Source organism: Corvus brachyrhynchos, unplaced genomic scaffold (genome assembly GCF_000691975.1).
Source record: "Corvus brachyrhynchos isolate BGI_N302 unplaced genomic scaffold, ASM69197v1 scaffold1005, whole genome shotgun sequence".
NCBI lineage: Eukaryota > Metazoa > Chordata > Aves > Passeriformes > Corvidae > Corvus > Corvus brachyrhynchos.
The window spans coordinates 181,383-209,335 of NW_008238124.1; the positions used below are offsets into that span (position 1 = coordinate 181,383).

General features: G+C 45.8%; 1 protein-coding gene across 3 annotated transcripts in view; it reads left to right on the forward strand.

Moving 5' to 3' along the window:
- The first annotated feature begins 6 nt into the window (after positions 1-6).
- RABL6 (RAB, member RAS oncogene family-like 6) overlaps positions 7-27,953 on the forward strand; it is a 50,440-nt gene continuing 22,493 nt past the window's right edge. For 2 of the 3 annotated variants that reach the window (XM_017733408.1, XM_017733407.1), the window contains exons 1-8: positions 7-186; positions 7,539-7,673; positions 12,505-12,552; positions 17,605-17,657; positions 18,758-18,849; positions 19,708-19,848; positions 20,867-20,972; positions 25,303-25,406. In XM_017733408.1, coding sequence (XP_017588897.1) covers positions 57-186; positions 7,539-7,673; positions 12,505-12,552; positions 17,605-17,657; positions 18,758-18,849; positions 19,708-19,848; positions 20,867-20,972; positions 25,303-25,406 — 809 coding nt within the window. In that variant the 5' untranslated portion in view covers positions 7-56. Of the gene's footprint in view, positions 187-7,538; positions 7,674-12,504; positions 12,553-14,452; positions 14,483-17,604; positions 17,658-18,757; positions 18,850-19,707; positions 19,849-20,866; positions 20,973-25,302; positions 25,407-27,953 lie in introns of all 3 variants that reach the window. The other variant, XM_017733406.1, reaches the window with a different exon arrangement.

Consider the following 27,953-nt stretch of genomic DNA (forward strand, 5'->3'; position numbering starts at 1 on the left):
GGCCCCTGAGCCCGCGCTCGGCCCGTTCCCCGGGGTGCAGGTGTGGGACCACGAAGATGTTCTCGGCCCTGAAGAAGCTGGTGGGCTCGGACCAGGCTGCGGTCCGCGACAAAAACATCCCGGCAGGGCTGCAGTCCATGAACCAGGCGCTGCAGAGGAGGTTCGCCAAGGGAGTCCAGTATAACAGTGAGTCGGAGCGCTGGGCCGGGGGGCTCGGCCGGCCCGGGGGGAGGCGGGCGGCGCCGTCTGGTGCCCGTGGGGTGCCCGGGGACCGCAGAGGGGCTGGGAGTGCGTGTGCTTTCCTTATGCACGTTGGTGCTTTTATCCGCATTCGCTCAAAGCCAAGTTTGGAGTTAAATGTTGGAGCTCGTGGGAGGATTGAGGGACGGGAAACTTTTCTCTTTCGGTACAGGACCCGGGACCCGCGGTGCAGCAGCGTCCCTGAGCGCTGCCTGCCGGCTGTGGCACAGGAGAGAGCGCCTTGTACATCAGTTTGTGTCAGTTCAAGCATCGAGAGGGTAACTCCTCTGAGTGCGTGGGTGACCTTCCCTGCAGCCCAGGATAATGGTGTTTATAATTAAGCTCTAGTGGTTGTATGATAAGAGTCTATTAAAAAGCTCAGCCCTGCCAGGCTTTAATAAAAGGTGGACAGTGAATACCTCTGTGTGCTCTTGGTACATAATTTCATCCTGACTGTCTTTTCTGCAACTGATATATCTGCTCTTTTCTCGGGGAATGCTTTCAGAATTCCTTTCCTCTCAGTGTTGAGGCTTAGGGCTGCATTTTCCCCTTGGAGCTCAGTAAAGGTGATTTGTAATACAGTGTTTCAGGAGGGCACTGCAAGTATGTGAAATACGTCCCAAAGTAACAATTGTGAGACAGGGACAGCAGTTAAAATGCTGAAAATAGAGCTGGTTCCAGAGAGTGCTGCAAGTACCAGCTCATCTATGTGGATCCAGGCAGGCAGGGGAAGCAGATTGCAGAAGGCTGAGAGATTGGCAGGTGGGAAAAAGACTGATTTGTAAACGTGGCACTGGATATTTTCTGTGAAGGCACACGCGTTGAAGAAATAGAACTTCTGTTGGATCTTGGTCTGAAACAGAACGTGATGAAGTTAGCACTTTGGGGTTTGGGGTGTTTTTTCCTTTGTTTAACGTTACGGCTGTTGACTGTGCTTTGGGACTGAGGTTTCGAAGTGCTCTACTTTACTAGAGAAGCATTTGGTGCCTTTACCCATAGCACATCTGCAGATATGCCAGTGCTGTTTAATTTATAGAATTAGTTAGTATCTTAGCAAGCAGTCCTGGATGTGAACAGCAGCAGTGTGATTGTTGAGACTGGCTTTCCAGTGAAAGATGGGGTGAGGAACAAAGTGCTGCCCTGGAACACAGCACTGCGTCCTTAAACACGTACCTGGAGATCTGCTGGTCTCAGACTGTTGGTTTGTGCAGAGGCTTTGTGTGGCCACAGCCCAGAAGACCTGTGTGCTGCACTGGCAGCTGAGTGCTGGAGATCAGGTAGCTAATACCAGCTTGTGAATTATGTAAGAGCCAGGAGCTGACTTCTCAGACAGGGGAGGTTTGTGCTGCGGGCAGAAGGGATCAGCTGCATCCTGCTGGCACAGGATGGGACCAGCTCTGCTCCGTGGTGACTGCGTCGTGCCAGACCTGTGGATGGTACCTGCCTTGCTGTTCGTGCAAGGCCAAAAATGTCAAATGTAGCTTCGCTGCTTTTTGTCTCATTGCTGAAAGCCTCAGGAAAGGTTTTTGGTTTGTGCTCTGTCTTACCAGGATTTGTGTTCTAGTTACTGCTTTATAGCTGAAATAAAACTGCAGCTTTCTGTCACTGCCTTAAGGCAAGCTTTCCAATCTCCATAGTAACTCTTCCCAGCATCACTGTTATTTAATATTTATAGGAGATACAGCCTGGCTTACGAAAGGGCTTCCAGGTACCCCCTATAGCCATGGCACGGGGTAGATGGGAAACGTTCCAGCATGGTGAGGTGGTCTCAGTTGAAGGTGGGCTGTGAAGGAATGTCATTACAAGGGCCATTGCTCAGGAAGAGCAGAGCTGCAAGTCCTGTGCATTGCCAATTCTCCTTTCTTGGCAAATCCCTAACATTCAGCAGAGGCGTGCAGGTTTGGAGCCACTGTTAGCACACACAGGTCTTTACAACTCCTCTGTTTCCCTGAAGCTGCCTAAATCTAAACCAAAGGGCTCTGGGATTTGTTTTGCAGAAATGTTTCTTTGCTGCATTAGACCACTACAGATCCTGAATGAAGCCTGTTTTCTTTCCAGAAATATATTTAGTGTGCTGAGAATACCTTGGGTTGTTCACTGATAAAGCAGACTGAGACACAGGCCTTATGCCTGGCTCTGGCTGCCTCACTGGGCTCAGAGCAGCAGAGCAGCCCCTGCTGTGCCAGCCCTACGGCTCTCAGGTACATTTTGTAACAGACAGCCCCGTGTTTGAGGTGGTGCTGAAGGCTGTGAGGTGTTTTAATGGCACTGTCAATTACAGACCCTGAGTAGAATAGAACACTAAGTTGAACCCAAATGATTTGTTTTGATGGTCCCTCTCCCACACAGTCAAGTTTTCAAAAGGAAGAGCATTGCAAGGTGGGAAGGTTTAGGTTTCGAATAAAATGATGAGAACAGAGGCTGGTACCAGCCTTTGGCAGTAATCATGTCCTTTGCTTGGGACATCGTATTGTAAAAGAAGAGCATTTCCATACTGCATTCCATCACACACACTTTGTACCATCTGCATGGAGCTGCTGTGGTTTGCGTCTGGTAAACACCAGATCTCCCTGAGCACTCAGAAAGCACAGAGCTGTAAATGATGTGGGTCTGTGCCATGTATGTCATGGCTGGAATGTTTATAAGGGATCATGATTCCAAGGGTGGGGAGCCAGTCTTTGTGAAAACTGAGTCTTGTTTTCCTGCTTGGGATACCCTGGATCAGGTGTGCTGTGTGGCTGTTCCCAGGGCTGTGCTGGCCCCATGAGGGGCCATGGCAAGAGCAGGTAGGAGGAAGTGGCTCTCATGCCTTTGGCAGCAGTGCTTGTTTGAACAAATTACAAGAGCAGTTGCAGAACATAATTTAGCACCAGGGCACTCAAACGTGACCATTTATGTAAGGCAGTGATGGGCAAACAATGGTTCTGGCTGGGCATTCCCTGGGATTTGCTGATCAGGGACAGGAACAAAAGACATGGGGGTGCCAAATGTTCATCCATTCTATTCCCCAGACATGGCTCTGGCCTTTACACACTGCATCCAGTGTGCCACTTGACAAACCCCACTGCTGGGTGTGCCTGGAGCACAGGCTGAACAGTCACCAGTGCTGGTATACCAAAGGCAGTGGCTCCAAGAATTCCCCCACTCCCTCTCCTTACTACTTTTTCTGCCTAGCATATTCCTTAAAAGACAAAACTTAACTAATACCATGTATTTTAGTACATTTAGTAAGCCTTTTTAGTAAGCATTATAGTCCTTACTTCTTTTGTGTTGCTTTAGGGTCACAGTTCCCGGACTCATTGTTAAGTAGTTCCATTCAGCACAACTCCCAAAAGAAAGGCTTCTCCTCTTCCTGCCACTTCCCACCTTCTTTTCCCCTATGGCTGCCATAGGTGTTTGTGCAGCATGTGCCAGCCCTGCTTTGCGTGCTGCTGACCTGTACCTGCGGGGAGTGTGCCTGGGGGGGGGTCTGCAGAGCAGGTGGTGCTGCTTTTGGCAGCAGAACAAGCTCAAAGCATTTCAGCTGAAGTCCCAAAGACCTTAATGAGGGTAAGGTTTTGACCCTCTCCATGGGGTTATTAGTTTGTGGATCTTTGCAAGTCCTGGAGGAATATGGGCAGAGCTGGGAATTCCTCATTTCTAGTTCTGAGTTGGTCTCAGACCTGTTCTCTGGGCCTGTATCGTCACTGCTCTGCTTCCATCTCCCTATCTGGAGAATGGAAATCCCTCTGGTTTTCCTGATGCAATGACAATATGAATAAAGTGATTTGTTTAGCTTTTTCCTTGCCTCTTGATCTATTCCGCATCCCTACCCTTCTTCCCACAGATAATTCTCCTGTCTGCTACAAACCTCTGGCTGTTTGCAGTAAGTACTGGTTTAACTTCAAATCAAAATAAGGCAACAGTTTTACTTGACAGCATTAACCTCACCTATAATTACTGTTCCTCTTTCCACGTTCAGCCACAGCCCAGGCCTATGGTGCACCAGCCTGGCTGTGCACTGGAAGCTCACTCAGCTCTTCCTGCCTTGCCGGTGCCTGTCACTGAGGACACCTGCCCCAGCCAAAGTCCCAAATACACTTGGCTTTGCTAAAAGTGATTTGTGTCACCTGCCTTCTTCCTGTTCTGTTTTTAAAGACTTTTTCTTTCTTCAGGAAAAGAGTCAGTGAGAACTTGTGCACTAAGTAGGAGGAGAGAGATCCTAATGGAGAGTGCTGGAGCTGGAAGGGGCCCTTGGACCTGCTCAGACTGAGCTTGTGGTGCCACAAGCACCTTGCACTGATCTAAACACAAGCTGATCAGGGCTGGGGGGATTCCCTTGCACTCCAGCCATGCCTCCCACATGCTGCTCATGCTGTTCATTCAGCTGGGCACTGGAGCTAAAGAAGAAAACTGAAAATGGGTAATTTTGAGGTTATTTCTCAGCCAGTTCAGTTTCTTGATCCAGCTCCATGTTTAAGTGCATAAAAAATGGTGTTGGCATGAGGAAAGTCCCAGGGGAGGTAAGACTGTTCCTTCTGGGGAGAGCTCACAACCACATCATCTGGTAGTGATCCTGAAAGTGCACCTTGAGACCAGCCTGACTATTTAAGGAAGGGTCTATTTGCCCCTAAAACTCATTGTTTTAGTATCTCCTGCCACATTCTGGGGTGGGGGGGATATGAATTTGAACATTTTCGGGCAGGCAGTGGGAGCATTTGGAAAGGTTTGGGTTTGAAAGGGGACAAATGGAGTCTCATTCTGCCTATGCCATGGACTTGCTTCATGAGTCCAAAAAATCTAAGGGATGTTCTGTTGATAGTTTTACCATCTGTAAGTAGGAAACAATCACATACAAGGTGACAGGAAATGCAGGAACTCGTTTGTTGTGTCTGCAGAGATGCTCTGAGACCTTTAAGTGAAGTCAGCCTGTAAATACTGTGTTCATTTTTGCCTTTGGGACCTTTAAGTGAAGTCAACCTGTAAATACTGTGTTCATTTTTGTGTTTATTATCCTGGTGTGGTGTTAGTAAGTAGTTTTGAAAAAGAATAAACAGCTCTGAAAAAGAATAAACCTCTGTGTACAAGAACAAAAGCACAGTGGAACTGCAGCACTAGACAGAACTCCTCCACAGACTTCGTGTATGTTTTATCTTCAAGTTGACCTCTTCAGCTCTTCTCTGAAATGCCTGCAGCAGCTCCTGAACTGCAGCAGAAGGCAGCCTTCTGTCTCAGATCTCCTTGCCCAAATGATGATGCACAACCTAATGCTAATCACCTGACTGCCATTAGGTGTCTGTGAGGTGGCCCATTTTCCAGGGGATCACAGCTCCAAATCAAAACACAAGAATAAAAATTCAGTTTAGATCAGCTTATGTTTTCCAGTAGCCGTGTGGTTGCCACTAAAAACAAAAATGGCATTTAAAAAAAAATTCCACAATGTAACAGAAAATTTAGAAAATAATAGGTAGTGTTTTCAGAAAGAACAAGATAACATTTGAATTGACTCTGGAAAGTTCGTATTAATTGCTACACTTTTTGATATTTTGGACACTTGCTTTCCTTGGAAGAGTTTGAATGTGTTTCTGTCTAAACTGAAGCAACCAGCACAAGGGCCTGATGACAGGAGATTGTAGCCAGGTGAGGGTCAGGCTCCTCTACCAAGTAACAAGTAACAGGAGGGGAAACAACCTCAAGTTGCTCATGGGGAGGTTTAGATTGGCTGTTAGGGAAAATTTCTTCGCAGAAAGGGCTGTCCAGCACTGGCACGGGCTGCTCAGGGCAGTGGTGGAGTCCCCATCCCTGGAGGGACTTAAAAACCATGTGAATGTGGCACCTGGGGATATGGTTTATGGGTGGCCTTGGTGGTGCTGAGGGAATGTTGGAATAGTTGATCTTACAGGTCCTTTCCAACCTAAATCATTCTGTGATTCTGTTCTCTCAAGGCATGAGAGGTGTTTAAGGAGAAAGGGAAAGGATAGAGGAGGTAGTGGAAGGAAAAGCCGGGCAGAAAAGGCTGGTAAGGGAATAAGGTATGACAAAGTAGGAGTAAGGGCCAGGGAGAGGTAGAGAAGGCAGGAGGGTAGGAAGATGTTGCAAATGGGTGATTTAGATCACTTAAAGAATGAGCAGCAGCTGTACGAGCAAAAATGTTCTAAATATGATATTGTTAAAGTGTGACTTGACAAAGGTTGATGGCAAAGTTCACTCTGTTACTTGACCACATGCATGAAACACCCTGAGGAAAATCAAGTTAGAATTGAGGTGGAACGAGTGACACAGAGACCCTCCTGTTGGGTTATGAGGCTCAGAGGGGACCCCCTTTCTAAACTCCTGATGGAGCTTAGGTGCATCTGGGTCCAATCTTAGTCTCAGACTTGGACTTGGACAGTTTATGTCTAATGGAATTATCTATACAGAGTTTATAGTAATTAATACTGAGTATCAATTTCATTGATATTAACTCCACATGCCATCAGTCCCTTACTGAGGATCTGTTGGGCAAGGAGGGATGTTTTATTCCCAGGTAAGGGACCTCAGACTTAGAGAGGTGTCCCAGTGGAAGGGGAGACTCACTGGCAGACAGTTGGTCTTTAGAAAGAGCTTGGATTAGACTGCTGATCTGTCAGGGGTAAAAGGTCTCTGCCCCAAGGAGAAGCTTAAGAGGTGTCCCAGCTTCAGGGGAGGTCCCCAGCATGCAGCCACACAGCCGGGCACGGAGGGCTCAGGGGAGGCTCGCCCCGGCTGTCATATCGATGGGATAGCGTGGGGGCTCATAGTCTGATTGCGTTCGATGGGCAGGGTGTGCAGGAGATTGCTTGTGCCCACATCTTTCTTTGTTCCTTGATACATGAGTCTTGGAAAAGCCACCTGGTATTCTTGTGCTAATCCATGCTTGGTGTGGTGTTCCAAGCTCACGTGCATCAATGCTGGCTGTGTCACTGCTCCTCTCTGTCTTTCCTAGAGGAATTCTTGGTCCAGCTGGGGCTCAGGCCTTTGCTTCCTTTAAAGCCTGAACCAAACTGCTGCAGGTTTGCTTAAGGGGTCAAGTGTGCCCATTACAGAGCAGAGGCTCAAGCTGTGCAGATTCTGAAGTTTCAACCTTGCTGTTGGTTCTTTCTGCTGAGCTGGTGTGAGTTACTGAATAAACACTAATTTAAATGACTGAGGCTCGTGTTTTCTAACGAACCCCATCGTGCCTGTGTAGTATGGGAGGACTAATTGCATCTGAATAATGCTTGCAAAAAGTTAACATGCTTTTCACAGCATTCTTCAAGTTGGTTTAATCACTTTATTTGTCTGCTTGCTCTTTTCTCCAGTGAAAATTGTCATCCGAGGGGACAGGAACACTGGGAAAACCACACTCTGGCACCGACTGCAGGGAAAGAAATTTATTGAGGAATATATTCCAACTCAGGAGATCCAAGTCACCAGCATCCACTGGAATTACAAAAGTAAGATGGAAGAGGGTGGAGGGAGTGACAGTCATGGGACGGTGCCCTGGGGGAGGAAATTCCACCGCAGCCTCATTTTCTTACTTCTTCTCTGTCTGCTTGGGAGACAAAATGGTCTCTCATCACTCTTTTTAATTTATTATTCATAGTTTCTTAGTCATGTTTTTAATTTTGTCAGAAGCTCTGTATTATAAGTGCTAAAGAATATGTCTGTGGAAGCCATAATTCAAGGGAAGTGTTTAATAGGTGGTCTAAAGTATTTGAAATATTTGTAATATGCTTGACATGTTAATGAGGAGGGGTTATTGTATAAATCTGTCTCTGAGGCCCACTCTGCTTTGGGTGTTACTGTGTTGCCTAGAAGTGAATACATGGTGCAAACTGGATTTCACTGATGAAAATATAAAGAGCATCTGGTGACTGGGGAAGATGATGCTTCAAAAATTATTGTAGTACTATTAGCTCTAGGCTGTCTTACTGAAGCACAGAAGTGCCAGTGCCTTTTTTAAGTTCTTGCTGGAGTCTGAGTCATCAGATGTGGTTTTTAATTTTTACTTTCCCGGTTGCAAGCCCTGTATCCCACCTGGAGAAGACACTGCAGGCACTGAAGTTGCATGAGGCTGTGATTCAACAGCTCATTAAGTCCACCTTTCAGGTTGCTGATCAAGAATGCCACAGACTTGTGGGATGAACTCCTGATTCAGTATGAAAGTGCTCTGTCAGTCTGAGTGTGCTGTATGAAAAAGGTCAGCAGTTGTTTGTCATTATCAGACATTGTCCATCTGCCTCACTCTGATCTTCTGTTGAATCAGGTACTGCCCAGCTCCTCCCAGCTGGGAGAACACCCTGTGCAGTGGGGTGAGCACCAAATCGGGTGCTCTGTCTGATTCACCACCAGATTTGTATTGCCAGGTGATGCCCAAGACTCGTGATAATGCTCACACATCCACAGGATGTGTTCACCAGCAGATCTGCTGTGGTCACACACTGGTGTTTCCCATCTACAGCCAAACCTCTGGCATGGTGTATGTTAGCTGTGGCATCCTTCCCCTCACTCCTCTTCCTCTCTCTCAGGATATCAGCACATCAGTTACTGAGGAATGAACACAGAGCTTACAAGTTGGATGATGGAAACTATCTCCAAAATCAAATTTGAATGCTTCAGCCTAAACAGACTTAGATCAGAGTAAGAAATAAAATTCCTCTTTCCTAGATGTCCAAGTGTAAAGAATGCATCAAGTGTTAATTGTGGGTTTCTGAAGTATCATGGGTTCAAGCATCAGAGTTTGGTTTCTTCTCTGATGGGTGCAGGTTACACAACACTTGAGGTAGAAACACCCTGGGAGTCTGGAATTTATTCTAGGAGGCTTATTCATATCTAACTGTGTCCATGAACAGGTATAAAATGTGTACATGCAAAAAGGTGTTTGGAGGAAGATGCAGTCATCTCACCTGTGTCTGCATTTCTTTTCCTGAGCCAAGGCTCAGGCACTGCTTTTTCAACACTGATGCAATCCTGGGGTAGAAAACACCTACACCTGAGGCTGGCTTTGCTGTGTGCTGAGACCCACAGGTGTGTAGGTTATTTCTAGGGCTCACTTCTGACCTGGGTGTGCTGCGTTTCTGTAGAGCTCCGTGGCCAGAGCTGACCACAGTGTGTACACATGCTGATGGACTTTTCTCAGGGTGAAGTGTTGCTGACCTTGTCAAACTACCTGCAAGGCTGTACCTGAAATGGTGCTTTTCATTTGTGTTTCTTTTACATTGTAAAACATGGTCTATGGTCTAAGTAATAATTTCCACTAATATAGAAAATTTTCCATTTACTTTCTTAAAATGTATTTCAAAAAGCAACCCTCATTTTAAAGACATTGTAAAGTCTGCTTCCTGCTGTGAGAAGCTTCCATCCAAGATTGGTGATATGGGCACTCAGAGTACTTGGTTCAGGTCTAAATCCTGCCCTGTTGGCCAAGTTAATCTGTAGAGGAAAAATAAAGTTTGTTTTTCCTCTGTTCATGCTCTCAAGCTACCTTGAATAAACATTATGAGGTAGTTGATGGCAAATATTTACAGACGTTAATTAAATCACTGTCAAGTATTGAAGGATTCTTACATTTCCTGGTCTTAGAAGAATTTAATTTTAGATGCAAAATGTAGCACCTTCAGAGATTTTATATGGGAGGAATTAATAAAGGTAGAGGAATTTGAGTTACTTCTTATTCAGAATGAACAAGGTTGCTTTTCTGTGCCAGTTTTAATGGGTATTTGTAATTTTTGTGTCCAAGTAAGGAATTACCATTCCTGACCTTAAGGAACACTTTTTTGGATTGTACTAGTCACCAATTTTATTCTCTGTTTGGCAGCCTCAGAAAGGGAGTATGAAATAAAAATTGACAAATAGTTGTGCTCAGATTTTTTGAATGCCTGAGGGGGGGGAGTGGGGGATAGCAGAGTTACTTTGCACTGTAGGATACGTGATCCAGATCATATGAAGTGAATCTTGTCATTGAATGAGGGTAAAAAATGTCTGAGAGCTTGTGAGTTCCTGGTGATGAACCACCCACAATGTGATGATTTTTATTTTTAAACGAGCTTTCTTGCAACTGGAGACTTCTCGTGGCTCTCCATCATTTTGAAGGAAAGCAGTGTTCAGTGTGCCACTGGTCAAACAGCAGCTCAGGACAGACCTTTAGAGTGCTTTGATCCGTGGTTTGTGCTAATCCAAGTTAGGGAGTTGCAGGGATAAATTGGAGTTCTTTTTGCTGCCACAGAGCTGCTTTGAGTGAGATGCTGCTGGGTATGAGTCACACACCAAAGCCAACGCAGCAGCACTAAAGTAATTATCCTCTTGCATGATCAGGATAATCAGGAATGATACTAGTGATGAAAGGGAAGAACTTCCTGGCTATGAGCTAGCAAGAGCATGTGGAAATACGGTTTTCCTGGGTCTCATGCAGTTGTTTTCTTTGAGAAATTCTGCCCTTCCTGTCATCCAGAAGGGTGTAAAGCAGGTCTGTGGGGTTAGGGGGTTCAGCTGTCTGGGGCTGCTGCTGCTCAGCAGGGTGTCAGTTCTGTGGGAATCACTCAGCAGGCCAACACGTCCTAACTGAGGGTGTGTTTGGCTCCTGGGAAGGAGGTGGAGAGCTCAGGAGCAAAGTGCCAGTGCTAGGCTCCCTTGTCAGCCCAAGGCCTCACTTCTCTCAGCTGTTAGTCCCGATGTGCTGCTTCACACGGCACTTCTGGAAAGAACAGGCAGCCTCCTGGGCTCCTCCTGAGCCCGTGCAAAACCTGGGGAAGGCAAATATCTCTTCTGCAGCAAACCTTGATTGTGGAAAGGCACTGGGATTGCCTTGCCAGCTGCACGGCAGGAATCAGGGGGCAGACCTCCAGTAGCTGATCTGTGTCCCAGCACCTGCAGGGGCACAGGGAGAGCTCCTGCAGTGCCAATGCCTGGGGGAGGAGCTGGCTCAGCTGGGTGCCAGGTGAGTGATTCATAGGTTGGACTTTACCCTACCTGATTCAATTATCTAGAGAAATATTCAGGGACTGAGTTAATTAGTGGAGTGTCGTGGTGTGAGCGGAAGTTTTTGGGCTGCAGGTGCTGTACTCCTGTGTGCTTTCAGTCCTGCAAGGCACTGCCTGGGCTGACCCGGGGAGGGGGGGAGTCTCCTGTTCATCCAGTGCCCCCTGCCCAGCTGGCACATGGGAAGAGAAGCAGGATTACTGTGAGGAAAACAGAGGCTGATTTTGCTTCATGAATAAATGTAAAAAAGGGTCTTTCTCCAGAAGCAAAGGATCAAAGTTTTCCTTTATTCATAATCAATCTGTACAATATTTTGAAACATTTAATTAAGCCAAGAGTGAGTTCTGTATAGAAATGCTTCCTGGTTTGATAATGACACTTAGATAAACTCTCATGCCATCCTGTGGTATTATTTTCTGCTCTGAGGCATTGTCCTCCTATTCCAGCTTTATGTTCAGAGCTGCTCCAAGTACAAGCTTTCGCTTCAAAGCCTGTAACATTTCCAAAAAGCAGCTGTTTCTTGGAACAACTTCCTGAAAAACAGACTGCTTATTTGGATTCTATGGAAACATTGAACCAGAGCTGCTCATCCTGCATGCCACCCGAAAGGGAAGTGGCTGCCTGTGGGTACCAGCGATCACTGGAGTTAGAATTCTGCATGTCTTGCTTCAGATTTTAACAACTCCGATAGATATTGCTGGTTATAATTTATTGATGCTGCAGCTCAATAGGAAGCAAAATTGCTAGTGAGACCTTATTTTTCACAAAATGCACCTGGAAATATGCAGAGAGAATGGGTTTCTGTAGCTGCAGGACTCTCAGCACTGGCTGTCACGTTCACATGGAAATGCTGTAAGGTCGATCTTTCTTAAATATGTGTATTCCTTTTTTCCAGTTGTATGCCTTGTTTATAAACCAGACTTTATCCTCAAAATTTTTATTTTTAGACAGATTTTTATCTTTTTTGAAAGGCTTTGTACACCTCTTTATGTTACGAAAAGAATCTACACAAAATACTTATTACATGCTTCAAACCTGACATGAGCCAGCAAGGAAATCCAGCAATAAGTTATGTGATTAAGAGTATTTATGAAGTTTTTTAGATAGCATGATTTTGGTGGACAGCTGGGACCCTCATCAGCTCACTGCCTTCTTGTTGTGGTTGGGTTTTCTTCTTGCCCAGAATTTGCTTTTCTTTTGGCATTCCTATGCTTTGACATTCCTCCATGTTGGCTTTGGGTTGGGCTCTCTGAGTGATGGGTGTTTTACTGAAACCTTCTAACCCTTTGTGTTCTATTGTGCTTCCAGCCACTGATGACATTGTGAAAGTTGAAGTCTGGGATGTCGTTGACAAAGGTAAGATTTATAACTTTCTTTCTAATGGAGATTCATTGTCCTTTCTCAGTTTTAATTAAAAACTTACATGGAGTTCAGAAATACCTGCTTACTTCTGCTTTTAAAAATATCTGTATTTTTTTATATCACTTCCACAAAGAGTAAGGAAAGGAGAGGTGGGTCTGCTATGCTAGAACCCATTATCTGGAATCTGAACTTCAGATCAAACCCAGTGTTCCACATGCTCATGACAGATGAAGTGCCTGCTGCTCTGTGCATTCTGGTTCTCTGAGCTTTAGAATAAACTTCACCTTCTCCCCTTTATAGTGTCCTGTATGTTTAGACAGGTTCTGAGTTCTTTGTTCTGGTTATAAAAGTTCCTGTTGAGCTGTTTTTGTGAAGGCATTCTGTTGTTAAATTGGTAAAAGTGTAGCTGCAGTGGGTAATGTATGCAGGGGGAAAGGATGAAAGAGAAGCCAATTACTTAAATTCACTAGGACAGAAAATGCAATATGTGCATTCCAAAACCTTTTCTAAATGCTTAGCCAAGGAAAATTTTATTATATATAAATACATTTTTCATTAGTTTTCAATTTTTGTCAGAGTATAAACTTTGCTTTATAAAGAGCAAAACCAAACCCCAAAACATCTGTGAAGACACAGTCTGGATGCAGTGCATACTGGGAGGCAGTGGGATCTGTTCCTGGAAGGGGTTGGGGTTCGGATGTAAATCTCAGCAGCCCATTCTGTAGCCCCGAATGCAGGTGTTGTTTGGCTTCTAAGAGGCGTTTAATACCAGCCAGGCTCCTGGTTTAGTGTGTGAGTATGGTCAGGAAAGCAGCTGTGCAGGTGAGCAGCTCTTGCTCTGTGAGTTATGTCCCTTGTTTGGTGTCTCTGTGTGTCAAATTTGTTGACCACAGTCGTCGAAACTCAAACTTTGATGGTTTGTCTGGTGCTGCCTTTCCTGCAGCCTTAGCTGGAATCTGCTCTCAGGCATTCCTCAGCAGAACAGCATCACAGAGGCATCACCTGTGCAACTTACACTTGTGTTACACCAAAAACTAAGAGAAAAAGTAAAATAGGGAGTGGGAAAAGGAGAAATGTCATTTTTCATGTTAGCTGAACTGTATTAGAAATAGAGAAAAAAAAAAGACAAATAGAGTTAGCATCTATAGTTCAGATACCTAATGGAGCCTTCAGGGTAAACTTGAGCCAGGAACTTTAAATGAAAATCCTGAGCACTTTATCTTTTTAGTGTTTTAAGTCCCAGTTTTAACAGTGTAGACAAAACCTTGCTTAGGCCAGAGTTACTGCTGAAGTCAGTCTGATTACAGTTTGGCTTTTGGATTGTGGGATAACAAGTGGAGGGCTGGAATCTGAGCAAAACATCTGTGTTCCCGCTGCCTTGCAGCTTTGGTATGAATAGATAGATATTTAATTTGGGAATCATGTGGTTCCAGCATTTATTTCTGTGAATAGCTTCTCTGAGCAGAGTCATCTTCTCAACTAGAGACTTGTTGTTTTTTTGGCAAAGGGGACGGGATGTGCTATGTGCAGATGTTGATAACAGCTCTTCTGGTCCTGCTTTAGTTTCTGACAGCAGAGCCTGCGTTGAAAATCTCAAAGGACTCTCTTCCCTTCACTTTATGTTCTTTTGAAATAAAGCTCATTCTGTTAATATCCGTACTTATGGACCACAGATACGTATGGTTTTTTGCAATCAGTTGTGCTCAATCAGTGCAGTGTAAAAATCAGATCATCGTGATGTTAATGAAATCAAATCCTTTCCTATTGACATAACATTGTGGATTCCTCATAAGCACAACTTCAGGAAAATGTTCGTATTAAGCATTAAGAGCTTGCTCATATCTAACTTTCATCCTAATGTTATGACATTTTTGTTTTCCTTCTGTGTGCTTAGGACAAAAAATCCTCCTGCGTGATGCTTTTGGTGAGAGCCACACTGGGCTGTAGACTTGCAGTAGTAAAGCATCCAGTGCTGCTGTAGCATAGTGCTGACAAGACCTGATCCTCCTTTTTTTTTCCTTGCCTACCAGATCCTGGCTAGTGTGCATATTTAGAGTTGGGCAGAACACTGCATTTATCAGGCTGGATTTGAAACTGTCAAAAAATGCGTGTTCTGAACACACATTTCAACATAAAGTTTTCCAGGCTAAAATTCTTTTGCCAGTGTCTCCCCATTTCCTTTTCAGAGGAAATAGGAGACCTCTTTTTGAATGATGTGGGGAACTGTGTGGAAAGCCCTGATGTGGGTTGTATCTTAACTGACAGGTGCATCCATGAACTGCAGTTTTCAGCTTCAGTTGTGTAAAGCAGCTTTGGGCTCTCCCCTGCTGAGCAGTGCTGCTGTTCTGCAGTCACAGGGGGCTGGGGGGAATTGCAGGAGTTGCACCCTGAGAACTTGGTGTACATTTCTGGGCTGAAGTTAATGGTGGTTTTACTGAGTGCTGTTTCTGTGGTGCTCCCCAGAAGTGTGCTCCCTGTCCTTGCTTGTTCAGCAGTGTGGGTTTTCCCTCCAGAATCCGCTGGGATGCAGAGGCAGCTCTGCTGACCCTGCCTGGCTGGTGACTTAGCTTTGTATTGGTTATTTGGCATCCAGATGATAATTTGGAGATGTGGGGAGGTGTGTTGTGAAAGCTTAAAAGCTGTGAGGTTTGTTAGTGTGGTGAGGCAGTGGGAATGGCAGCTGCCAGACTGTGCTGCTCCTCTTGGCTTGTGACTATCTGGGATTCTTTTTTTTAATGTGCAGACTCCCTGGAATCCAGACTTCCCTGCTGCCTGCTGCATTCTCCTTGGGCCTGCTCAGGGAGCTGGGATCATGTCTGGAAAGCTGCCATTTGTTAAAATCTTCCCAAGATGAGCTTGCCTCTGGCCGTGGATTGTACTGGATTTTGTGTGGCGTGTGTAGTAAATACCATCTCCTTTGCTACTCTTGGAACTGACAGAACACAGGAAAGATCCCTCTCAGCAAAAGTCACAATCCTGACTCATCTTTCTGGCTTTGCAGCAAGTTGTGTAACTGCTGTAGGTCATAAAGCTGATTCTTACAGATTCAGTAACAGATCCTGAATGCAGAGAAGCTGCTTGAATGCAGGGGAGTCAGGAACAGTTGTGAATTCCTGTCTCTTATAACTTCTGCCACTTTGGTTCCCACATATTTTCCAATACATGACTGAAGGGATCAAATTATATTTTTTTCTGTTGCCCCCAAAATAGACAAACGCTTTCCCTTGTATTGAAGGTTCCTTTCCTCCTTGCTGCCCCTTCCCCCCTCTGCCTCCCAGACATGTGCTGCAAGAAAAAGGAAAGAGCAGAGTTCATATTATTTTCAGATGTCCCAAGTTAGATAACACAAGGCATGCAAATATTCCAGACTTGTATTTTTGACTGGCGAAGGGAAGCAGCTCCCGTGCACGGTGGACAGCATTTGCTGGAAGCTGTACTGAATCCTTCTATCCTGCAGCAAAACTGATGGTACATACTGATGCAGAGACTCAAGTGATGATCACACCCCCAGTGTCCATTAGGAGCTGTTCTGTAGACTCCAGGGCACTGCTGCCAAGGGTATTTGGTGCCAGTGTTGCTCTTATGCCTGTAAATGAGGAGCAGCCATCGTTCCAGGGAGAGGACCTGAGCCATTGCAGCACAAACACCTGTGTTTTCTGATTGAAGCTCCTCCATTACACATCATTACAGCCTCAAAATCTGGACCTCATGCATACAGTGACACAATCCTCACTGTGCCTTGCCTTTACAGGCTGAATTACATCTTTTCACTGCATAGATCTTATCTTTGTCTGGTTCATCCTGCAGTTTGGGTTCCAAAAATAGAGCCTGTGCATGAATCTGTACACACATGCGCTTTCCAGCTCTATGACTCCTTTGAGATGACCTCCTTTGCAGCACTGATGAGCTGCGTGCGAGAATATCCCTTATTGCTCTGGATACACACAGAAAAGCATGAGCAGGGAGAGGTGTGCAGGTTGTATGTTCTGTCTCAAAGCATTGACTGTACGTGTGCCCGGGTTAGACAGGCACCTTGATTGCTCAGGATGGGAGGAGTGATGGAGAGTATTTGTGGTTGCTTGGGCTTCTCTTTTAATACCTAGAAATTTAGGTCATGCCAAGCATAATTTAGCAGTGCCTGCAGAAATAGCGATGTTTTGATATTCAGAGAAGCCACACAAATGTCACTGACTTGAAATGAAAGGAATTGAATTGAGGTGGGAAAAGACATGCACGGCCTAGACATCCCACACCTTCAGCTGCACTGGGAAGAATCAGAGCCCATACTTGGATCCCTCAGGGAAACACATTGCCCAAATGAGGAGGGATCAGGATTAATATTTCTGCTCCTTTCAGATGTCAGCAGTAAGATGACATGAGTGGGGCAAACATTTTGCAGTGATGCACAGAAGCACCCACCAGAATCACCTTCTGTAACCTGCAGCATTAAAGCTTTTCTGAATAACTGTATTTTCTTTCTATTTATCCTTGAGCTGTGTGCAGGAAAAACAAACATTGTTTCCCATGCAGCATCTGGCAGAGCCCTGAGTTCCACATGTGATTCGGTAGAGTTAAGAGCTGGTGGAAGCTGTTTTGGTCCTCAGTGTTACAATGTCTTTTACAGAGTCAATGGGAGGGGTTTTGCAGGTGCATCTGAGCTGCCAACACCTTCTGTTGTCAGTGACACAGGAAATTTCTAGAAGTGACGAGAAGGAATTCCAAGACTGTGCCAGTATAATTTAGTTAACTCATCATTATTTAGACTAGGAAAATACAGAACAAAGTTGTTTCAGAGTACCGTTCTTAACTGCTGTCAGTGACATCTGGGAGATACTTGATATCCGTCAAATATAACTCCTGATCTCACAGAGTTATCCTTTGTGCAGCAAGGCATGCCTGTCCCACCCCTCCTCATCCCCCAGGCTTACAGTAGAAGTAGGATCTGCTTTATGGTCATGTTCAAACTGCTGTGCTCCTGTCCAGACCCATCCTGCAGTTCTTTGCACAGTGTAATGCTTTTTATGGTTTTTTACAATTCTTTTTAAGGAAAATGCAAAAAACGAGGAGATGGTTTGAAACTGGAGAATGACCCTCAGGAGGTGAGTCACCTGGAATGCAGAGGTCTGCCTCTCAGGGGGAGGCCTCTTGTCCATCTTTGGTCCACAGGGAGTTAAGTTCTGTATTTGTTTCTGCTCTAAGGCCGGCCTGGCAGGTGGGTGAGGGGCAGTGGTATCGCTGATGCTCTGCGCTCTTTGCTCTGTGCATTTCAGCCCTGCTCCTGCCCTCGCTGCTCCTTCCCTTTCCATTCTGTCACTGGGAGTGACTGTGGCCCAGATGTTTGCTCAGCAGCTTTGTACCTGTGTGCCTGTGGGCAGAGGCAGAAAGTCCTTTTGTCAGGGCCTTCTTGTGGGGCCTGAAGAAGTGACTTGATGCCCTGCTCTGGCTGCTCCTTGGAGCTGGGCTGTTAGACTCTCACTGGTGCCAGTCTGCTCAGGCTGTGCGGGCAGATGAGGAGAATTTTTCTTAAAATATTCTCCCATGGGAAAAGCCTTTATGAGAACAGTTACCACATCTGCTTCTTCCTTTGCAAATGTGGGTGCATTTTCCACTCCTGGGGAATGAGTGAGAATTGTTCCAGAGGCACCACATTCCAGCAGGAGCCATGGAGCCCGAGTTGGGACCATGGAGCCCGAGTTGGGACCAGTGCTATCTGGACTTTGCGTCATGCAGAGTCCAAATGATGAAAAGCCAATTGGGTACTAATAAATCCTGTCAGCCCTCCATGGGAGAAACTGCCTTCTGCTTTTGGACACCAGAAGCATTAGGAGTAGAGCCAATATCTGGGTCAGGAAAAAGATGGAATGGGAGCTGTGTCCTCTGTCCTCCACCCTGTAGTTTATATGGAGTTCTCTTGCCAACACAGGATTTGGAAGCACAGGGGAGAAGGACAGGGGTGGGTTTTAGCATGTGCTGTCAGAGACTGTCAGGTGCTTCACATCCTGTTCCTATGGGAAATGGAAGCTGGGAACCACCAGGTATCTTATTTCAATGATAATGGTGTGAAATCCACAGGTATTCCTTACAGTGGTTGTCACTTTAGGAAGTTTGCCTATTCAGTACTGTATCCATTGTGTTTTGTACCAACCTGAAGTTGAATCCAATTATTTACTTCTTTGCTTCTTTGCCTTTATTTCCTCAGGCAGAATCAGAAATGGCTCTGGATGCAGAGTTCCTGGATGTCTATAAGAACTGCAACGGTGTAGTGATGATGTTTGACATCACCAAGCAGTGGTAAGAGACCTTTTGTGGCACCACGTGATTCTCCCTTGTTCAGGCAAAACAAATAACTTCCAGATTTCTAGATTCCCACTTGGATTTGGAAGCTGATAACCAGCCTAATGAGTTGAAGCAAGCTTGTATCCTTTAAAATAAAAGCTTTATATTGTGACATGACTTTTAATACACTCCTCTCCTGGGCTTGTTCCAAACAAGCAGGGTCCCAGTGGGTTGTGTGCTGCAACTGCTGATACGCTGCTGGCTGAGGCTTGATAATTAGTGGTATCACAGGTGCAAAGAGCATGTTACAAACCCCTGCTCCCCAGAACACAAGGGAAAGGAGAATGCTAGTGAGAAATTCCCAAGAAACTGGTATTAGTAAGGATTATTTAGAGGCCCCAGGCTGCATTTATGTACAGAAGTAATGAACTGTTCATTTTGCACACCTGAGGAGGGTGAGAAAGATAAGGAAACCAGAGTGGAAAGAGGAGGGGGTGAGAGCTCCTGCTCTGTATTTAGGCTGATGTTGTTCAGGTTTGGTGTGGGTCAGTGAGCCTGTGGACAGCTGAAGGGAGGGAATCCTTTCCTTCTGCTGACCCCACACCATTTTGCGGGACTGAGGGCAAGATTGCTGTAGGAGATGCGAGGGTTCAGGTGAAAGTGAATTATTGAGCTTTTGAAGTTGTTTTTGAATAAAGAATCATCCAAACATATTGAGGGTTAATGTATTTCTCTGGTGGGGTAAAGAAGCCACAGACTCAGAAGGATTTTGGAAAAAATATTATTGTTTGTATTTTTTTGTGATTTGTGCATGAAACTGCTAACAGAAGGATGTTCCCACTCATCTGCCTCTCTCTCTCCTCTCTGATGAAGGACATTTAACTATATTCTGAGGGAGCTTCCTAAAGTGCCGACCCACGTTCCAGTGTGTGTGCTTGGGAATTACCGGGACATGGGGGAGCACCGGGTCATCCTGCCCGGCGACGTGCGGGACCTCATTGACAACCTGAACAGGTGAGAGGCTCACTGGGCAGGGCAGCAGGCCTCAGCTGTAACCTGACACCTGCGGTGGATCGCCGTGTCCCTGCCGTGTTTCACATCCATGTCACGTGTGTCCTCTGCCCTGCGCCTGCCTTGGGCTCCCAGAGCTCCCCGTGTCTCACAAGCAGCGTCTGCTGACCCCATGGGCCCTTTGATCTGGGAGCAGATCGTTCACCGTGCTCCTGGAAGCCGGGAGTGCTGGCAGCATGTGCCTTTCAGAAGTGCTGTACCCAACAAATCATCTTCTTTCTGGATAGTCCTCCTCTTGTGAAAGAATCCTCTCCCTGCTGTTCTCTGCTGCAAGTGACTGAGCTACAAGAGAGCCAGCCAGTGCAGCTGTGTCCTTGCTCTGCGTCTGAGCATCCCCACACAGCACTCACAGGGCACAGCCAAGTCACACCTCCCTCACCAGCCAGACAAGCATTTCCTTTAAGCAGAAATCTGAGGTGCTCTGTTATGTAGTATAAAATAGTATTTGTTGGTCAAGATTCAGTAGATTGTACCTTTTTATGTAGTTTTGTGTTTTTAAGGTACTTTTTTCATTTTCCTCATCTCTTATTTGTTTATGCCTGTGTCAGGTACAAAGAAATGGTGCCAGTTTTAAGATTTCATCCACCTTTAAATAATTTCTTCACAAATTAATTTCTATATATGATTTTTGTCCATCTGATTGTGGTTTTAAAACAAAACCTTCACTGCAAAATGAACCGCTGGTAAAGCTGTGAATCCCCAGTTTAGGAAACCAATATCCCAGTGTCCTGACAGAGTATTTCATAGCCTGGCAGACACATGGCACTGTCACACACCAGCAGCCACCTTCTGCCACCCTTCAGTGTGAGTTTTGGCTGTACACAAAATAACGAGTCCAAGCAGAATGACCTGCTGGGCTACGTTTGAGGCTGGGGGCTGGCTTGTGGGGTGGCTCGTGGTGTGTAATTCAGCCCTGTGCAGGGTGTGCTGGGTACAGTGTCCTTCTCTCTGCTTGGCACAGGCCTCCCGGCTCCTCCTATTTCCGCTATGCTGAGTCTTCCATGAAGAACAGCTTTGGCCTCAAGTACTTGCACAAGTTCTTCAACATCCCCTTTTTGCAGCTGCAGGTAAGGCAGGGATGTTATCCTGATGTGCTGGGTGTGTGGGACAGATTGGATTTGCTTTGTCTCTAAGGCAGGAATTTGGTATTTGGGGTTTCATTTGCTGTTAAAGGATCCTGAGAAGATTTTTGTTTTCATTAAAGCTGGTATAACGAAATTATGTCAGAACATCGGTGCCTGTGACTTAACCATGTCTCTGGTTGCGAGAGGTCGGCTGTGCTGAGTTCCCAATGCTGGCCTCTGGAGAAAGGCTCCATTTGCACTGGCGTGAAAATGGCATCCAATGGTGCAGTTCCCAAGTCAAAAACGTAACATACAGACGTTTGTTAAACTTCAGATTTCAATTCTGTTCAGTTAAAACTCAGATGGGAAGAGATTTGGCCATTACCTGAGCAGTTCAGGAACCTCTCTTTGCTGAAAATCTTTGTCCTAATGGTGAAGGGCATTTAATATGAGATCCATGTGCTGTGCTTGGATCCTGTTTCCATGGATCCAGTCTTGTATTTCCTTCATAACTGAGGATTCTTGGGAGGGCTGAGGGAAATGCAAAGGCTGTGAAGAGTGGGATTCTCATCTGTGGGCCTTTAGCAGATCACCTTTTGTGGTGATCCTATTGGTCCTTTGGGATCAATAGCTTATGCTTTTTGAGGGCACATATGTTGTTGTGTCATTGTTTTCTATCAGATAGGAAAAACCCAGGCAGTTGATCCTGATTGTCTTTCACCAGTAATTGAAGTGTCTGTGTGTATTTTTATCTAAACAATCCCCAGTGAAATGCTAGTTCAGAAGGAGCTGAGATATGCTAGTGGATGTTACCAGGTCCTCAGGCTGCAGAGCAGAAAGAACCAGGATAAAAGAATTGAATGTGTTAAACCCCAGTGAAACAAGTCAAACAAATTTTTGAGGAGGAAGTTGTAGAAATCTGAGCTGTAAATCCAACCTGCTGCTCAGTGGAGAAGGTTGAAATCTGCCAGCATGTTGCTGGTGAAATGTTGGGGTTTATGACACTGCACATTTGGAGATTTTTGGTTGCATCCCAGGTTTTGGGGTTTTACTTGATGTCAGATTTCAGCCAAGATGGGCTGCATTGGTTTTTCCAGTGCCCCTCGCATTTGTGCCACAGGTTCATGAGCAGTGCCTCGTGCTGCTCCACAGTAGCTGCCTTGGGGCACTTTGCTGCTCCCAGAACCTTGCTGGGAACCTTGTGTTGCAGTGCACAGGGACCAGGCCTGGCCCTGTTTAACATCCAGTGCAGCATGAGCTGAAATTTGTTGGAAAATCACATCTAAACTTAATTCCTAAAGGTTCTGCTTATCCCTTCAGAGATCCTTGCCAGTACTAGGCTCCAGAAGGGAGTTTTTTCCTTTGGAGCAGAGCAGAATTAAAGGAGAGGGATGCTGCCAGGTATGAAATGCACATAGGATTTAATCAGCCTCAAAGGTTTCTGTGTCCCTCAACCTGCCCTCCACAGCTTTCCAGGGCAGAGTGGTCCAGCTGTATCCGAGGTCCCAGGCTGTCCCTCAGCAGGGTTGGTGTCAGTGTGTGGTTTTCAGTGGCACATTCCTGGGCTCAGTTTACAGTCATGCATCCTCCATGGAGAAAGCAGGGGCTGAAATCCATACCCCCAGTACAGAGCACATTCTCTCTGCCAGCCTGAGCCGTTCAATTATTGATCAGTTCCTTTCCAGGGGCAGGATTGGCAAACCCAAGGATGCAGTTTAGCTGTAGGTATTGCTGGTGGCCCACAAATGGGATCAGGTCACCCAGGCCTCCGGATGCTGCGCTGGAAGGAGACAGGATTCTGCAGACAACTGAAATTGCCTTTTCCCAGGAAGCCCTTGCAAGTGGCTTTCAGCCAAAGCATTGGTCTGTAGCTCATGATTTATTCCCTTCTTTTGAGTCATTGCTAAAAATAAGATGTTTCTTTAATATTTTAATAACCAGCATGATAGAATATATTTTTGAAGTATTTGGAAGTTTGTTAGTAGTGATGAATTTGTACAAAATTAATTGCAACTCTCTCTTCATTTCATATATATTATTGATTAATTGTGATCTGTGAAAATTGAAATAAATAAAACTGGTGTGTGTCTCAGTGCCAAAGTGTAAGGCAAGGCACACCACTTGTTTAACAGAAGTCATTATCAAAGAGCCTAAGGTAAGCACTGGAGAGCAGTAGCCCTTCTGTCTCTGTTTGTTCAGCTAATTTGCTCAGCATGTGTTTCACCTGTCTTAGGAAACTGGGGACAAAGAAGCAGCAGACTTGCCCTTTTTTGTCTCATTTTTGCTTATACTGCATGAATAATATAAAACGATGACATCTACTACTTCTGAGATCTTGATTTTCTTGAATTCTAAAATCTGGAATTTGAATTCTAAAGTCTTCATTAGTACTTCTGGTTAGTGTAGCAACTAAATATGAATAGCATATTTTGCTGAATCCTTCTTGTCTGTAAACCACAATAAAGGAATTGGCATTAACTAATGACTTCATAATTCCATGCATACATGTTAATTAAAGTCAAGTTCCCATCTGCAGAGAGCACTTGAATATGATGAATCAAAATTACACAGCAAAGAAAAGAGGGATTGCTCCGAGCTCTTAACACAATGGCAAAGGTAAACATGAAGACTCTATATGCCTTGGAAGCAGCAAATTAGCTTAAATGATCACAGAAGCCCTTAAATTTCAAGAAGGGCTCTGTCCAGTTCCAGTAAATTAAGGTTGTCAACTGTGATGAATCACCTAGTCTTACAGTACAAAATAAAAATTACTTAAAGCTTTTTTGCTGATTTCAGTCATGGTAGAATTTGATATAAATCAGTTGCTCCATAGGGGGCTCAGGCTGTGCTGTGACCATTCCCCAGGACACAACACTTGCTGGGATTTGTATGAGCCAGATTAGTTAATTGCTCTTCACATCTGTGCAGTGTCTCAATAGCTTCAAAGTTGTCACCTCTATGAAGCTGTAACGCCAGCAGCATGTGCATGTAGACACTGAACACCATCACTTCATGCAAATGTTTGTCTTCTCAGATGGATTTTATTCTGGGAATTATGTAATAGATTTCCTTTGGGGCTTTTAATCTGATGGGATCTTTCTGCAGTGAGTTTAAGTGTTGTCAAACAGGCAATTAAGAATTCACCATGGTTATTGATGCTAGCCTTCAAAAATATTTCTTAGAGGAAAGCTTAAATGGACTTGGAGGATAAGGCAGTTATCAAAGCAAAAACCTTGGCAGTTTGGAGGAAGCCTGGGGTTTCTCTGCCATCTCCTCTTGCCTAGGCAGGGACGCAGCCCATGGCACCACAGCCCTGTCGTAATGGGGAGGCACCAGCCCAGCTCAGCACAAGCTGTCCCTGCTCCTGTGCCACCCAGTGCACAGGCAGTTGGAGAGGGAGAATTGATGCCCTGAGGCACTGAACATTGTGGCTTTTGACTCCAAAATTCGGGAGGTGAGCTGACTGGCATGGCCAGTGCACAGCTGTGTGCCAGCCAGCTGTGCCTGAGCAGAGGGGCTGGGGCTCTGGGGCAGGATTTGCACCACTGACAGCTCTAGTGTTGTCCAGGGGATCCGGAATGATGTTTCTGCAGGAGTGGATGCTGTGTCAGCCCTGCGGGGCTGCAGCCCATGAGGGAGCTGGCTGTGCCTGTGGTTACTGATCTCTCCTTGCTGCCATCTGGGATGTCAGGAGGAAGGAGTCTGTTAAGCCAGCATTTCCCCTCAGCTGAGGTTTTGGTTAGAGTTCTGTTGGAAATGTGGGAAAGGAAGGACTGAGTGGGGCAGCCCTGGGTTACATTAGTGCAGTCAGCTCACTTTATTGCCTGTTTGAACCAGACTGGGGTGTCTGACCCCTCTCTGTGGGACAGCAGCTGGAGGCAGAGGGGCAAGGACTTCTGAAATGTCCCTGAGTTGGCAGGTTGTGCTCACTCATCTACCCGGACAGCAAAAGAAGATTGGTGGGAGGCTTTGCATCAGCTGGGTGCTGAAAAAGGAAAATCAAAGGCCTGAGTGAATGGTTTGCACAACTGATTTCTGCAGGAGCTGAATCCGTTCTCCAAATGTAACTGGTGATGTGGTGTCTGAAATAACACATTATTGATTTATGGCTGAGAACAGCTCACAGAACAAGGTGCTTCTTACACAGACTTTATGGGTTATCTACTTTTTATTCACTTTCCCTGAGCACTCTGTATTTAAATGGACACCATGATCAGGGCCAGGGCTGCTGTTGGATGTGTTGCTGTGGTAGAGTGGTGACATGGGATCTCAGTGCACAGAGATCTGTTACACTGACCCTTTGCTCAGACCCAGCTTGTTTTCCTTTCCTCAGAGGGAGACGTTGCTACGGCAGCTGGAGACAAATCAGCTGGATATTGATGCAACTCTGGAGGAGCTGTCAGTGCAGCAAGAGACTGAAGACCAAAACTACGAACTGTATGTCACTGAGCTGTCTTTTCTAACTGTTTTGGGTGTCACATGAGTGTTGGGCAGCCCCAGCTGTGGCATGTGGCCAGGTTGAAGGGTCTAGCGAGTAACATTTAGGGAACCTTGGGATAAAATGTTGCTTTTGAATGGCATCACCTGAAGTAAAGCAGGCACCTGAGGATCCCCTGGTTCCTCTGCCCTGTGTCTGTTCTGTGTCCTGGCTGTGTGCTTGACTGCTTGGAATAGCGTTTGCCAGGTTTAGCCCCACAAAGCCAGAACACCTGTAGCACAGTGAACAGGAATCCATATTCTGTGAATTCCTGCCACAAGGCCTTTATTGCAGTGGTGTGCAAGCCAGAAAAGTCAGCCTCGGAATGTATTGAAAAAAAGATTATTTACAGGCAGCTTTGTTTGGAAATTAGAATCAATGATTGTGAAATATTCATGCACAGGCTTTTGGACAAGCATTTTCAGACCAAGTATAAAGTTCTATAACCTTGTTCAGCATGTTTTCCTTGGAGAGCATTGAAATACCCCAACTGACACAAAGCAGTGCTGTTTCCAGAGCGTTCACCTCGTTATCCTCCTCAGGGACTAGTTAGTCACCTCATGCCTTGAGCACTTCTCTTGACATCCTTACTCAAAGGACTGGGCTGTGTGGGCTGTGCTGTCAGATGGTTTTCCATAGTTTTGTTTGTACTGCTTCAGTAATGAGAGGATACTTAATAGAATCAAGAGTTGGCAAAGCTGTTTCAAACTCACAGCACAAGATCTTGCTGCTTCGTCACCTCCTGCCTTTCCAGCAGCTTTAGCATGTGCTGGGATTCCATATGTGTTACTTCAGCTCACAAATCTAGCAGAAAAACAGGTTGCATGGGGCTTGGAGCAGCCTGGTCCAGTGAAATGTGTCCCTGCCTGTGGCAGGGTCATGGAGTGAGATGAGCTTTAAGGTCCCATCCAACCCAGACCAGTCTGGGATTCTGTGGCTGTGAGAACCATCTTCTGCCATATCTACCTCTGGGTTAGTCTGTGTTGGGCTAGATCTGAGAAGCATCTGAGAAGAGATCTTAGATCTTAAAAGTGGCAGCAGCAGTGTGGTAGTGGTGGAAGGGTGGCCAGACCTCCTAGTTCTACCAACAGGCATTAGACTGAATCATCCCATCCAGTGTGACCACACTGCCCTGCTGGGAGGCTGTTGGCACTGTCAGGCTGCAGAATTAGCTTAACATGACCTCAGAAATATCAGAGCCTGACAAAAGAGGAGTTGCTAAAATATTAAAAGCAAGACTTTTCTGTAGGATTCTGGTTTAGCAAATAAAGTGACATCTTTATGCAGATAGCCAGCTCCTGCACGTTCATATCTGTACTGAGACCAAAGTTCTTCACTTTCAGAAAATAACGCTTCTTTTGAGACAGGGCTTTAAAATACCCCTGGTGCTTCCTGGCTAGAGGCACAAATCCCAAAAGAAAAGCACCGGACAGTGTCACGTCTCAGTACTTTGATCACACTGACTAAGAGCGCTCTTTTAGGGTTTTTAAGGTTTTTCTCTGTACCCCAGGTAGCAACAGAGAGTCTGTTAGTTTGAGTGGCACCTCTGTGAGACAGATGAGCTGCAAAGGGGTTACTTCATCCCCGGAGTTGAAAGGTATGCGCTTCCTACGCTCAATTTTTATCCCTGCAGGAGGTCTCCAAGCTTGAGTTTTGTAGCCAAAGACCCAATTTCAAGAAATGCTCACATTCCTATGTCAGAGAACTCAGGTTTGGGTAAAGTTTCAACCTTAGTAAACAGTTCAGGCTGTGAAGCAGAGTACATGTGGACACAACAGTATGTGCTGGGAATCAGAGCTTGCAGTGGTGAGGCAGGTCTGCAGTGCTTGTTACTAGGGCTTGGGCAGGTCCTTGCACCCTTGCTTGTCAGATGCCCATCATTTTGGGATTACCATGTTTAATGTGCTGCATCAGTGAGTGTCCAAGTGAGCACCTGGTGCACTGTCTGCTGCCACTCGCCCTGTTGTGCCCACCGTGTGTGTTGGTGCGGTGTGACTTGGTGACCCTTGACAGATCACAGAATCATGGAATTGTTAGGTTTGGAGAAGCCCTCTAAGATCAAGTCCAGCTGTTAACCCCATTCTGCCAAAGCCACCACCCAACCATGTCCCCACGTGCCCCATCCACATGTTTTTCAAGTACTTCCAGGGATGGTAGCTCCACCACTACCAAGGCAGCCTGTTCCAATGTCTGACTGCCCTTTTCACGAAGAAATTTTCCCTAATATCCAACCTCAACCTCCCCTGGTGCAACTTGAGACCTCTTTAGCTTTTTCCTTTTTATTGCTTGTTACTTGGTAGAGGAGCCCAACCCCCAACTGGCTACACTTGCTGTCACAAGGCCCCACGTGTCACACCTCCCATCACAAGGCCTTTGTGTCGGTTGCTTCACTTTAGACAGCACTGGGAATTCTGCTGTGGGTCACCCAAATTGCACAGCAAGGGGAGATGACTGCAGGCGTTTGGGGCCACAGTCCATGGTGTGGCTGCTGCAGCACTTCCTCAGAG